General features: G+C 30.3%; 1 protein-coding gene across 1 annotated transcript in view; it reads right to left on the bottom strand.

Moving 5' to 3' along the window:
- Positions 1-464: 464 nt before the first annotated feature.
- The window catches only part of mRpL35 (mitochondrial ribosomal protein L35), a 29357-nt gene continuing 14191 nt past the window's right edge, over positions 465-15630 (bottom strand). Inside the window, exons 3-4 of the mRNA XM_075375902.1 lie at positions 10774-10902; positions 465-785 (exon numbers count right to left, since the gene is read on the bottom strand). Of these exons, the coding sequence (XP_075232017.1) occupies positions 542-785; positions 10774-10902 (373 nt within the window). The 3' untranslated portion in view covers positions 465-541. The remainder of the gene's footprint in view (positions 786-10773; positions 10903-15630) is intronic.

Here is a 15630-nt window from a genome sequence, read left to right as displayed (position 1 = left end):
AACAAATCCATAAATTTGTATGGATTTGAATACTGGATCATGGATACTGATGTTCTTTGGTGGTTGGGTTTCAATTCCACACATTTCAGGAATGGTCGACCTGAGACTGTACAAGACTACAGTTCATTTACATTCACACATACCATTCTCATTCATCCTCTGACGTAACACCTTACAGGGGTTCTTGTAGATAACAGAAAAAGAGAGGCACTTTTGCCCAACACTGGTCATCCATTGTCCTAACTTGCACCTTCTTATTCAAATGAACTATTTTAGTTGAAAACAAGTAAACCATTGCATGTTTCTATAACTTCCATGCAGTTTAAGAAAAAACAATTTCATTATTTCTGATTATGTCATCAAAAAACTTTCAGTAAAGCCTAGACTAAATTTAACAACTATTGTACTAGCACACTTCACTGGTTTATTTATTTTGAAATGGAATACACAGAAACAACTAATCATTGTATTAACATTTGAACAAACATTTTATTAACAATAAATATTATACTAGAAAAATTCAAACAAAAAATTTTGTGAGCTACTCAACATTTTTTACCAGTGGCTGTTTACGTGTCAATAAGAACTCTTCTCGCTTATGGTAAGGTTCATAGGGGTCATCTACGTAATACTTGGGGCGCTTCCAAAACTTTGTAACCATTTTGTCAAGTAAATTGCTCTGCTGCGCGTTACAGAATACATGTTCCCTCAATCTCCTTTTCCGTGCTGAAGACTTCTTATATAATTTTTTGTGTCGTCCACATTTCGTTCTGATCCAGATTCCCCTAAACGACCAAAAATATTAGATTTACTATTAATGTAATATCATAGCATTCAAGCTAAAATTAATTGATAACCTTATTAATTACCAATATTAATACCAATGCACAACTTTTCTCAAGAATCTAAAACTTCATTAAGCAATATAGAAATATTATTTATTTAAACAATTAAAATCAGAAAAAAGGGAATGAAATTGTAAAATTAATTCCAGAAAAAAATAATTCAGTGAATGCTATGTTGGAAGTTATTTTATGATTTGAGAACCTTCACTCTTATTAAGCTAACAATAATTCCTAATGCAAAAGAATCAGTCCAACATAGCAATGGAATTGGTGACAATTCATTTTACAGCTTAGAAACTTCTACAATCTGACAGCTAGTAACATAATATATAAAGAGCAAAACATATTGTGATTTACTAATTATTACTTTGTTACATTTTTATTTTTTTTGCTGTAAAAAGAACCTTGGGTATGCTTTTATACTGGTAATTTAACATAGAGAACATAAATAAAGAATTGGTGAAAATATTAAAGACCCTTGCTAGGAAGTGTTGCTAGTTGAGATGTTAGCTTGCTGACCTTCACACCAATCATCCAAACAATTTAAAATAATGGCAATGATAAAATGATATCAGTAATTACTTTAATTAAATAAAACTGTAGTCTTGGACAAGATATTAAACTATTCATCAGAAACAGTCCTTCATTGGATTTATCATCCCTTTCATCTGTTTTCCTATTTTATTATAATTAAAAAGTTGAGAAAACAATATAAAACAAAATACCAGGAAATATATCATACTAGGCATAAAATATAAACAAACACAAGAGATCTGATATTACAAAGTGTCAAATACACAATTGCAGTTTCATGGAATACATTTTGAAGAGGTTTCTTTACAAGTAAGGTTTAACCAATTTAAAATATACTGAAATTTTATTTGTAAAAAACAGATGAAATTTATTAGCCAATGAGGATGCAGTAAAAATAATATTCCAGCTGAATTTGAGTATAATCTTTTTTTAAATGCGAGGTTATACAATTAAATAATTTGTTATACTTTCTCTTACATTATAGAATTGTTACGTACATTGTTTTTTCCCATAAAATAGTTAATTACAGTACAACAACTCAGTAATTTAAACAGAAATAATTACACTGGGAAATAATTAATAAATTCATTGGCAAGTAGAAATAAATCCACAGCACAGATAGTTCCAGAAGAGTTTTGTGGATATATTCTCTAAGGGAAGAATTGGTTCCTTGAAAATAAATATATTTATTTATTTTTAACTGCAAATTGCAAAACACTTTAATGCAGCAAACATAAGAATCAACTCATATTACACTTGTAAACATCTCAGCTAACAATTTACAATTTGTTTAAAATCCTTTACATAAAAAGTGCAACCCATATAAACACGCGCGTGCGCGTGTGTGTGTTGTGATTACTATAGTTTTCATCAAAAGCTAAATATCAAGTAGAAACAAGGAGTAGGTTTGACAACCCCATGGTGTTGGTGTAGTCGAGCCCAAGTAACAAATTTTTCTTGTGTAGAAGATATCCACAAAACCCTTCCAAAACTACTTACACTGTGGATTTATTTCTAATTGCCAATGAATTTATTAACTATACCAATGCAATTATTTCTAATTTTTTCACTGAATGAGAGTTGCAAAAGCAAATGAGAAAAATCAAAATCTTAGAAACTTAACTGAATTGTACAATTTTTGCTGTGCCCCAGTGCAACAATTATAAGGATTGCATTGGCATTTTCTAAAAGTGTTTCTGCATAAGAAAATCTCACTAACTTCATAAATTAATAGGTTTCCTTTAAAAATATGAAAGTGAATAATTGACCTCTTCATAATCTAGAATGTTAATGTCCTAATTATCAAAACATTTTGAGGTAGGTACTTTATCTAACAAACAAAGATCTCTTTTAATCAACTGGTCAATCAAAAAACTCAATACTTGTGAGATATACTAAGCTTGTAATTTTTTAAAAAACCTTGAAAGGCTAGATGACAGGAGGATGAATAACTTTTTAGGCACTAACATTCTGAAAGTAAGGTTACTAACATGAAATAAGGCAACTTTCATGAAAGATATAGATTTAATAACTAAATATAATTAATTTATAGATAAATAAATATGAATTCCTGGAGAAAAAAGAATCGTCAAGCAAATAGCTATAACCTGAAATTACAGAATTCACATTCCCACAAGAATCCCATATACTTAAAAGTTCACAGATCGTTATGAATTTCATAATTTATATTTCACCCGTACAATAGGATATAAATTCTGTGGTTAACAGACAAATTGAGAGCAAAGCATGCTCAAAACTTGTATCACATCTCAAACATGAAAGAAAATAAGTACAAAGAATAAATTGTATAATATGTTGAACTGATTACCATAATGGAATAGATGTCTCAAGTTTTTTTTTTTTTAAATTACCCTCTGAAACAATAACACTACAAACTTATTTATATTAATAAGAATTACTAATTACTTAACACATTCAGCAGCAATGTAATTTTTGTATGGTTTATTAAACTAATCAATTATGGGAGTGGTCAAAATAGCAGTAGTTGAACACAATCAAACAAGTGGATTAAGAGAATTAATAGGACTGCGAGTGGCTGAAAACTCTGACGTAGGCAGTTGTTTATTGTTGGCTGTAGTATATATATGCAGTAATTTGATGAAATTTGTATCTGTCAATGATAATCTTGAAAATGTAACTAGAATAGTGATGTTTTTGAGATAAACTACGAGGTGCGACAATAAAGTAATGAGACTGATTTTTCTTTACAAGATGTGGCAACCCTGCAGCTTGCGTAGGCACACCATCTTTGACCTTGGTCTATAAGCTACTTCTAGTCCAAGCGGCAGATTGATGCAACTGCTCAGTCGTGAGTTGTGCTGTAATAAGTGAACACGTGTTTGTGTCTCTCATCACAGAAATGAAACCGCAAAATATTGCGCAACGGTATGCCATTTCTTTTTGCGTTAAATTGGGTGAAAACGCGACGACAACTTATGGTAAGCTTCAAAAGACTTTTGGAGAGGAGGTTATGTCAAGAGCTCAAGTTTTTTGGTGGCATAAAATTTTTAGTGAAGGCAGAACGAATGTTGAAAATGAAGACCGCAGTGGACGACCATCAACCACACGGACAGATGTCAACTTGACCAGGGTGCGTGAAATCATACGATCTGATCGAAGATTATCCATGAAAATGATTGCATAAGAACTCAACATCAATCGAGAAACAGTTCGTCTAATATTAACTGAAGATCTTGGTATGAGAAAGACTTGTGCAAAAATGGTCCCCAAAAATCTCACACAACAGCGAGAAACACAGAAAAATATGGCAGCCGATCTATAAGAACAAACGGAAATCAATCCAGATTTGTTGAGCCGTGTTATCACAGGTGATGAAGGTTGGTTTTTTCAATACGATCCAGAGACAAAACGCCAATGTTTGCAATGGTGCTCAAAGGGATCACACAGACCAAAAAAGTCAAAAGTGAAATGCATGCTTGTGTGCTTCTTCGATTCCAAGGGAATTGTTCATAAAGAGTGGGTGCCTCCTGGACAAACAGTTAACCAATATTTCTACAAAGAAATTTTAGAAAGACTTCGTAAACGAGTTCTTTGTGTCCGTGCCAACATTAGTGATAATTGGATTCTGCATCACAATAATGCGCCATCCCATACTGCTCTGTCAGTACAGCAATTTTTAACCTCAAAACAAATTTCAGTACTACCACAGCCACCTTATTCACCAGATATCACTCCGTGCGACTTTTTTCTATTTCCAAGAGTCAAAATGGCGGTCAAGGGACACCATTTTCAAACAACACAAGATGTCCAAAAAGCTGTGACGTGGGTCTTGGAGGATATTACAGAAGATGAGTTCCAGAAATGTTACCATCAATGGCAGAAGCGCTGGAATAAGTGTGTGCAATCAAAGGGGAACTACTTTGAAGGAGACACCACTAAACATGACTAAAACGGTAAGCAACATTTTTTTTCACATCAGTCTCATTACTTTATTGTCGCACCTCGTATTACAAGAATTTTTAATCTGCCATTTAATTTTTTTATGTTTTGAAGATAAACTGATTCATACATTTCCTTCCTTGTACGAAATAAAGGGAGTATTGTAATCGCAAAAAAAAATCAGTTTTCCGATTTCAATGGAAATATCCATTTTGACCATCACTGAATCCATTTTGACTAGTTTTGGCATGACATCTCTATGTATATATCTCTCATAACTCAAAAGCGATCAGCCATAGAATGTTGAAATTTTGTATTCAGGACTGTTGTAACATCTAGTTGTGCACCTTCCCTTTTGATTGCAATCGACTGGGCCAAAAATGTGTATACAGTCAGACCTCTAAATAAAGCAGCGTTTCAATTTTGGACTTTTTCTTAACTGTAGTAATAAGTCCTCATTGAGAGCTTTTCAATGATATATAATAAATAGTATGTATTTTCTTTGGTTCCAGAGTTATAGCCAAATAAAATTTTAATTAATGAAATATTTGGATCTTATAAGGAGAAGCAATAGAAGAATATACACGTGGAAAAAGCCAGGCCTCTATTGCAAGGTATCAGATAGATTACATCATGGTTAAGCAAAGATTTAGAAAACAACTCATTGACTGCAAAACTTACCCTGGAGCAGACATTGATAGCGACCATAATTTGGTGATAATGAAATGTAGATTGGGGTTTAAAAGCCTGAAGAAAAGATATCAGATGAATCGGTGGAATTTAGAGAAACTTGAGGAAGAGGAGGTACAGAAGATTTTTCAGAAGGACATCACAAGACGTCTCAGTAAAAAAGATAAGGTAGAAAATGTAGAATGTAGAAAGAAGAATGAGAGAATGTTAAAAAGGAAATTCTTAAATCAGCAGAAGTGAACTTAGGTGGAACAAAGAGAACGGGTAGAAAACCTTGGGTTTCAGACGATATATTGCAGCTGATGCATGAACGTAGAAAATTTAAGAATACTAGTGATGAAGAAAGTAAAAGGAACTATCGACAATTAAGAAATACTATAAACAGGAAGTGCAAACTAGCGAAAGAAGAGTGGATTAAAGAACAGTGTTCAGAAGTAGAAAGAGAAATGAACATTGGTACAATAGACGGAGCATATAGGAAAGTTACGGTAAATTTTGGGTTACATAAATTAAAATCCAATAATGTGTTAAACAAAGATGGTATACTGATCTATAATACGAAAGGTAAAGTCGATAGGTGGGTGGAATATGTTGGTGAGTTATGCGGAGGAAATGAATTAGAAAATGGTGTTATAGAGGAAGAAGAGGAATTTGAAGAGGATGAAATGGGAGTAACAATACTGAGATCTGAATTTAAGAGAGCATTAAAAGATTTGAATGGTAGAAACGGTCCTGGAATAGTATTACTGCGCAGTGCAGGTGAGGAAGCGATTGACAGATTATACACACTGGTGTGTAATATTTATGAAAAAGGGGAAGTTCCATCAGACTTCAAAAAAAGTGTAATAGTCATGACCAAAGAAAGCAGGAGCAGATATATGTGAAGAGTACAGAACAATTAGCTTAACTAATCATGCATAAAAAATCTTAACTAGAATTCTGTACAGAAGAATTGAGAGGAGAATGGAAGAAGTGTTAGGAGAAGACCAATTTGGTTTCAGGAAAAGTATAGGATGGGACAAGGGAAGTTATTTTAGGCCTCAGATTAATAGTAGAAGGAAGATTAAAGAAAAACAAACCAACATACTTGAAATTTATAGACCTAGAAAAGGCATTCAATAACGTAGACTGGAATAAAATGATCAGCATTTTTAAAAAATTAGGGTTCCAATAAAGAGATAGAAGAACAATTGCTAACATTTACAGGAACCAAACAGCAACAGTAAAAAATTGAAGAACATAAGAAAGAAGCCGTAATAAGAAAGGGAGTCCAACAAGGGTGTTCCCTATCCCCATTACTTTTTAATCTTTACATAGAACTAGCAGTTAATGATGTTAAAGAACAATTTAGATTCGGAGTAACAGTACAAGGTGAAAAGATAAAGATGCTACGATTTGTTGATGATATAGTAATTCTAGCTGAGAGTAAAAAGGATTTAGAGGAAACAATGAACGGCATGGATGAAGTCCTACGCAAAACTACTACACGAAAATAAAAAAGAACAAAATGAAAGTAATGAAATGTAGTAGAAATATAGAAAATGTAATAATGTAGAAAATGTAGAAATATAGAAATGTAGTAGATGGACAACTGAATGTGCAAATAGGAGGAGAAAAGATTATGGAGGTAGAAGAATTTTGTTATTTGGGAAGTAAAATTACTAAAGATGGACGAAGCAGGAGCGACATAAAATGCTGAATAGCACAGGAGAAACGAGCCTTCAGTCATAAATATAATTTGTTTACATCAAAACTTAATTTAAATGTCAGGAAAAGATTTTTTAAAGTATACATTTGGAGTGTCGCTTTATATGGAAGTGAAACTTGGACGATCAAAGTATCTGAGAAGAAAAGATTAGAAGCCTTTGAAATGTGGTGCTATAGAAGAATGTTAAAAATCAAATGGGTTGATAAGTGACAAATGAAGAGGTGTTGCGGCAAATAGAAGAAGAAAGAAGCATTTGGTAAAAAATAGCTAAAAGAAGAGACAGACTTATAGGCCACATATTAAGGCATCCTGGAATAGTCACTTTAATATTGGAGGGAGAGGTAGAAGGAAAAAATTGTGTAGGCAGGCAACATTTGGAATATGTAAAACAAATTGTTAGTTTTGTAGGATGTAGGGGGTATACCAAAATGAAACGACTAGCGCTAGATAGGGAACTTGGAGAGCTGCATCAAAACAGTCAAATGACTGAAAAAGAAAAACAAGGAGAAGGCACTCAGTTTAAATCAAACTTCATTTACATATGTATTTTTTTAACTTTTTTTTTTTTTAATTTAAATATACTGATTTATTAATAATTATTAACTTCTGACTGTAAAAAAAAATGTTACCAATAAATAATAACAAAACAAAAAAAAATGAAAAAAAATCATTAGTTATTAGTGAAATAAAATTTTATGTACTTTTCATTTTAATCAAAAAATTTGTGCAATCAGAGGTTAATTAATAAATAAATATATTTAAATTAAAACAAAAAAAAAGTTAAAAAAGATATATGTATATGAAGTCAGATTCGAACCAATATGTGCATGGTTATGAGTCCGACATGTTCTCACTTACACCACACACCTACTTGAGTAATGTAAAACAAAATTAATATTATAAATTAATAAAAATTCACAAACTGTAGTAACAAGTGTTATAAATTCAGAATAAATATACAAAGATAAAAACCCTAACACACCATACTCATTTTAAACCAAGTAAACATGTTAAAAATGTAAACTAGGAATTTAGTAATCTTTTCCAGTTTTGTTTTTATTTTCATTGAATTTATTGAAAAAAAAAACATATATAATTCTATATATATATATATATATAAAAAATTATGAAATATGATATGCGTGAATAGGTAACATTTACTTGGTTCTCCATTTCTCCTGTATAAATACATCTGTTTTTTTTATTTATGAATTTGTTTCAGTCTACTTGATAATAAATAACACTAAAAAATTTAGTAACTTCTCCTGTTTCATTTTGTTAATGGTTACATCATAATTTTTTTAAAAACATATTAAATAGATATAAGACTTACATTTATTTAAAGAGTAATACTTATACTCTATTCTAATATTTCAGGTCAGATTGTTGAATTAATAATTGTATAAATATTTCATGTTAATAAAATCTAATATTTTAGCAATTGTGTATGTAACTTTATCATTTTGTGTAGCTTTATTAAAGAACTATAGGATCATATCTCACTTTCAAATGAAATAAGTTTAAATAAAGTGCAGGCAAAAAATGTTGTTATATGCTATTTAATACATGTATAATAATACAAGAAGTCATGTAGTGCCCAAAAAATAATAATATACTAATAATAATATACTTTAATCTTCTCAGACATTATAGTTTTAGAGGGTGGCATCTGATTTACTTATGAGAAATATATAAGACCATACATTTACTCTATAGTAAACTTTACAAGCAAGTACTATAGAGCAAATTCAGAAACAGAATTTCTCTAGGATATTTCAAAATTCTGAACAGTTTCCTTTCCAATTTTTAATAAGGATAAGATCTAATTACTAAAACATGGTAATAGACAAGGGAAGAGACCTTTAAAAAAAAAAATATATATATAAAATTCAAAATCATTAATTCAGTGAAACAATAATGAATTAGAGTATAAATCAACGGGTATTTCCAAATAAATTAAAAAAATTCTATTATTTATATCAAATTATAAGGGAAAGGAACAAATCTGTTAACATTTCTCTTGAGTTAAAATTTTCTAAAATAATCTAAAACATTTAAAAAAAGTCTTTAGCATTACTTGAGTAAACAAACCAGCCCCGGATTTTTGGGCAATGTAACTGCTGAATATGCAATAGCTGATTTTACTTCATAAATTGTACAACAATTTAGATAAGAAGAATGTGCTTATTATCTTATTTCTTGATCTTACAAAAATTTTTGAATTTATAAAAATCTTTTAAATAAATTATATAAACTAAGTAACAAATGAACTGGTTCAAAACATTTAAAAGTTCAAGAAAAGGGTTAAGAATTTTTTGAGTAATGATAAAATAATCATTTCTTTAAGAATAGTTTTATAGGTACTTTGTTCTATGGACAATATTGTTTTTATTATCTACATTAATGATTTGATTCCAATGGCCATGTGGAACTGCAGATACACAATCCTCTATGTATCGGGATCATCCAAGGATGGGCTGTATGACTGGGCTGAGGGTCTTCAGTGGTAAAACGTTGGCTTGATTGAAATGGTTTTGCTTTGAAGATTAAAATACACTTAACATTTTTTTCTCTAAATTCAGTCAGTCAATCAATAAGTCTAGCCTAAACATATGATCTGGGTATGTAAAAGTGCCATCTGCAAGTAATGTAACAAAATTTAAAAGATTGAATTCTAGTTATTTAGGTACCCTCCACAACTCATCAGTACTTACAACACTAATCCACACTGATCATTATTTGATGAAGGATGAACATTTAATAATTTATAAAGAAGTTAAATGGTTGCTATAACAGTTTTAAAGGTTGAAAAAATGTGAAACAATACATACTCTTACAAGTATGGTCTAGCTTAATCTATTTTACAATATAGTATATTTTGATGGGGAATGGCTATTCCCACTGCAACTGACACATAATAATTAGTAACTAATTTTATGGACAATAATGCTTATGAACAATTTCAATCTATCAATAAAAGGTTTCAATCTTTCACATTTCTTATTCAATTAAATGAACCTCAGCACCCTTTCTTGGCAGCTACATTATATCAACATTACTTGAAATTCCTCAACGACTTGAAACAAAGTAGAAACTGACACATGTATTGTGTTTAGAATAGATATGACACACAAAAGTTTCTAATAATTAATAGATTTGCAGTGAAAATCTCCTATTACCTTATGAAATACACTTCCTGAATCTCAGAACTCCAGAATATGAGAGTAATCATCTGAACTTTAGTGAGTAATATTTAATTTGAGTAGTAAAACCACAAGTACAGTTCAGCAGTAAATATGTTTGTTCAGAGAAACCAAACATGTATATGATAATTTACCATAAACTTCCACCCAACTTATTCACTTTGTTTAGATCTGTTAATGTAAATCACAATATTTAATTTACCTAAGAAAATGTTGAAAACTAGTAAACCTGTCAGATGATTACCATGCATCTTCACAAAGCATGTCATAGACTCTCAGTAAAAAAGAGATGCCATAGAAGTTGTATCAATGATAGGAAAATATACTGCCAACTATTTATACAAATATTAATCCAAAACAATCACTCACTTACCAATCAAGTCTGTAAAAACGTTTTAGAACTGCTTTTACTGTAGTCCTCTTCCCTGAACGCTTACTATACTGTGTAACATTTCTTTGCTGTATAATTTCAGTTTGACAATTCCTTTCAAGCAACTGTGGCCTGTTAAAAAATCATTACAAATTTTAATCACTAACATAAATTCACTATTTTTTTTTTATACAAAATACTTTTAAGTAAAAAATCATAAATTATTCTGTATTTATAAAAGGAGCATTTTTCTAAAACAAACAACCTTTACTCAGTCTGTTAAAATAGAAAAAATCTAAACTGAAAAGTGATGCAAAATATAAAGTATAGAAGAAAGATAAGGGAATATTTATATTTTTCTGCATACACCACTAACACTTTCACTGTGCCATTTCAGCCAAAAACTGACCCTTGTGCTAGTGACTATTAAGTTTTTATATAATAATTATTTTAAGATAGTTTTTGTTTGAAATAACAGTAAATGCTATTAAAAGAATGGCATTATTGTAACATGTTAGTAGCACAATATGTTATGTTGTTTGTTACGTGCTGCCATCAGACATGTTAAAGCATCTGTTAATTTTTTACTTAGATCAATTAATTAACTTTTCTTGATTAATCTTTTATAACAATGATTTTTTTAATAAGTAGATATTGCTTTTACTTTTTGGTTAAACAATTACTCTTCCAATTAATGGAGTTGTTTTAGTATTCTTTATTTGTAAACTTATGCTCAAAATACTTCCTTAAAAAACACAGCAGATATAGAAAATTATTTATAATCTACGGGATAAATTAAAAAATATAATGTAGAATACTGAAAAAAAAGCAGACAAAAAAATTATTAACTGTCACGACTGTAGAAAAAAAAAAATTAACTGTCACAACTGCAGTCCCTTGGATAACAGTAATAATAATAAGTTAATTTTTATAAAAACAGAATTATGTCAAAAGGATAAAAATAAAAACAAACTAAAATTATCTTCTAACTTAGAAGTAACTATTTGTACTTTATATTCTCCAACAAAAGAAAAAACTGAAAGACCACCTTGATCCAAAGCAGGATCAGTACTACTTCAAGTAGTTCTTGAAGTGTGGGGGTATACTTCTTTCTCCTTTAGCTACAACTAAAAAAATTGTATTTATAATGCAATTTATTCTAAATGATTTTCTGATTAATGTGATCACTGTGGACTGCAAATCATGACATTTCAGATAATTTACAGAAATATAAAGTATTACATTTTTTTTTTAAATATCTAAAATATCCTGCAGAAATATTTTTATATCTCTATTTTTAAGTAAAGTAATACAAAGAATGTTTTTTTTACTGAAAATGACAAAATAAAACATAAGACAATAAAATGAAATATTATGTAAATCTCTTCACACATAATAGATAAATATAAATATTTGTTTAATATTAAATAATCAGAAAATATTTTTCTAAGGATGCAAATTATACTTGATGATACTGAATTTTTTTAAACTGTTATAAAGTGAGAATAAACATTGTAACTCAAAAAATAAACACTAATAATGTAAAGAAATGAGTCTCTCAATATACCAAAATAGAGGAACAACAGAAAAAAGCTTGCTTTGTAGACATCAATTGTGATACAATGACAACACACAGAGCCACATTTACTGTAAAGTATATATTAGGACATCACTGAAATTTTTAAGTGATCTTGTTGAGATAACTGATCACATTTTATCATGTCATAACTTGACTAGTGCACTTTTCAGTCAGCCAATTTCACATATTGGCTGAGCTTTTAATACCTGAGCTTAGTTAATCAACTAGTCTTATAAGATTCATATAAAATAAATATATATTAATGCACAGAGTGGGTGGGAATAAACTACCTATTGAAAATTGTTTATAACTTTTTTAACTTAACTAATTTTCATGAAACAAAAACATTTTGTTCCTTAGAATGGTAGAATTGTTATGCTAAAATTCCAAATAAGCACCACTATTATCTACTAGTTTCCATAAACAGTTGGGAATGTTTGTGACAGACTTCTGCAGATCATTCCACGGTACATTTCCAAGAACTTGGCAAATTTGCTCCTCCAATTTATCAAGAGTTTTTGGTTTGTGTGATGAACTTCCTCTTTCGCCCACCCTCACGAGAATAAGTCACAGGGCATTAGGTCAGGAGTCCTTGCTGGCCATTCAAGAGGGCCACGATGTCCCAACCAGCGTCCTGGAAAATGGGTGTCGAGCCACGCACAGACAGGACTTGTGAAGTGAGGTGCGACCCCATCTTGCATAAAGATTAGGTCATAGTAATTGTGCCATGTGGATACAATACCGTGAACATAATCTTCAAGCATATCAAGATACTGTTCTGCATTCATTGTGTCCTGAATGAGATATGGACCCACAACTTTTTTGGATGTCATGCCGCACGACAATGTGACCTTTGGGCGATGTTTTTTTCAACAACCACCCTCTCGGATCCTCTGTTGCCCAATAATAACAATTGTGTCGATTAACAAACACCCAACATGAAACACAGCTTCACCTCACCACAGTATATTACCAAAAATATCGGACCAGTCTTCATACCAAGCATCCTTTCTTCATATTCCAATCGATGATCACAGTCTTTCAGCGATAATTCCTGGCAGTAATGTTCCATGGATGAAAATTCAACACTTTCTTCAAAACGGTTCAGATTGTGTACTGGGTTAAACCACTTGCAAGATGCCTATCACTGTGATTTCCGAGGACTTCAGAGTGAACATTTCATGAACCACTTGGACATTTTCCTCCATCCTGGATGTTGAAGGATGACCGTGTCAACTAACATCAGATACAGAACCTGTGTCCATTAGCTTCAGGTGGCAATTCCTTATGGTCTTTGAATCTACTGAGGCATGAGGTCCTTTCACACTTTGCCACCATTTCTGTACTTGTACCATGAACCGCCATACTTCGTATGCCACCTGAGTCCGCTCACATAAGGTTAGACATTGCATCATTGATACCTGCAATGGCATAAATGAGAATTGATCTTTATAAATTTGCATAAATAATAAATTCTACCATTGTACAAAATGCTTTTTGTTTAATGAAAATTGGTTAAGCATTAAAAAAGTTATAAAAAATTTTCAATAGGGAATTAATTCCCATCCAATTGGTACAACTAAGGAGTCTTTCTCTCTATGTAGAGCCTAATGTGTGTTGTTAGGCTCCTCATGATTAGTTACTAATGTTTTTTTGATCAGACTGAGCAAAAGTGATGTAGTAATCACCATAAAGGTTTCTCATTTAACTGGATTTGATATGCCAGAAAGAGTCTGGCATATCTTGATCATATTCCCATCACCATAAATGAAAAATAATAATCTCTGGAATTGGACAAATGCTTACACAATGAATAAATGAATCAATAAAAAAAATTGCTATTCTTTATTAGAAACTGTCATTAATAAATTTCTACACAATGGAAATTTTCTGTTATCTATACAGTGGTTTATATTAAAAACAAAAATATAAAAACTTATTGAAACCAATAACACTTTCACTTTTAAGTAGGCTACATTTAGTTTAGTTATCAGAACCCAGCCCTAAATAAATAAATATAAAAAAAATTCAGTAGACCTATGATAATGGATAATAAATTATTTCTACTATTCTGCTCTAATTGATTAATCTGAACTCTTAAATAAAAAATATTAGAAAATCAAATATCTTGATAATCAATTAAATTACTTCCGTAATTGGAAATTTGAAACACTTAAGATATACAATGAAAGAACCAAACATTTAAAACTTACTACATAATACTAAATTAATGGAAAATGTTTACATAAAAAATATCCCATTAAAATAAAATTATGACAATACTGAATTTCATAGTAAAACCTCTTCATCTCTCCAAGATCTTTATAAATTTGAGGTATCAAATAATGAATTTTCCATGTTTCTAATGATCTTCCAAATCACGGAAATTTGCAATTTAAGATCTAAATCCAATGAATTCAACAAATTCTATATTGACACTGGAATATACATTTATAAACTGAAGAAATATTTAACTAAAAATATTACAACAATAAAATCAAGTTATGCATTGAACATGTTAAATAATAATGTTTATAACAACTTCTCAAAAATTTGATACCTGTGTATCTTACATTTGGATTAATATATTGAATGAAAGTGAGGTATTTGAAATACATACAAGCATCTAAAATTCAGCTGAACAGTAAAGAGCTTAACAACCAACTAGCATTCAAGAACAACATTATATAATATAGTAATTTGTAGATAGTCAGAACATAAAGAGTAATAAAAATAATATAATCCACTGATATGCAATCATAGAGCAGCTGTAATAACTGCTGCAGTAAACATATACAATTAAGAAGTATTTTTATTGTCACATTATTTCAATATCTTTATTACATTCTATGTATTCTATCTTATACGTACAATCAAATCAAATGAATTATATTTATTTTTACACCTAAATGACAGCAACTTATTCCTGAAACTTATCATTTGACTGAAAGAACTAAGTTGTAGATGAGTTTAAATTGAATTATTTAAAAATTTTATGAATCTTTCAAATACAATTTGCGTAAAACGTGATCATGACACAAAGAGAATTATGATGACTACAGATGTACCATACTACAAAATAAGCAAAAGTACCTACAAAATTTACAGTAAAAATGCAACAACTTCTTTAAAGACATTCAACAAGAAACTTTTAATTAGTTTAGGGAGCTGGGTAATAAATGTGAAGCTTTTGATCATCAGAATCACATTTCTGAATTCTAGTATAAACCAAGAGCACATACCTACAAAAAACTGATAATTATAACAATGCTACAAATACT

This window comes from Lycorma delicatula, chromosome 1 (genome assembly GCF_047948215.1).
Source record: "Lycorma delicatula isolate Av1 chromosome 1, ASM4794821v1, whole genome shotgun sequence".
Lineage (NCBI taxonomy): Eukaryota > Metazoa > Arthropoda > Insecta > Hemiptera > Fulgoridae > Lycorma > Lycorma delicatula.
Note: the sequence above shows the minus strand (reverse complement) of the source record. Positions and strands in the feature narration are given on the sequence as shown.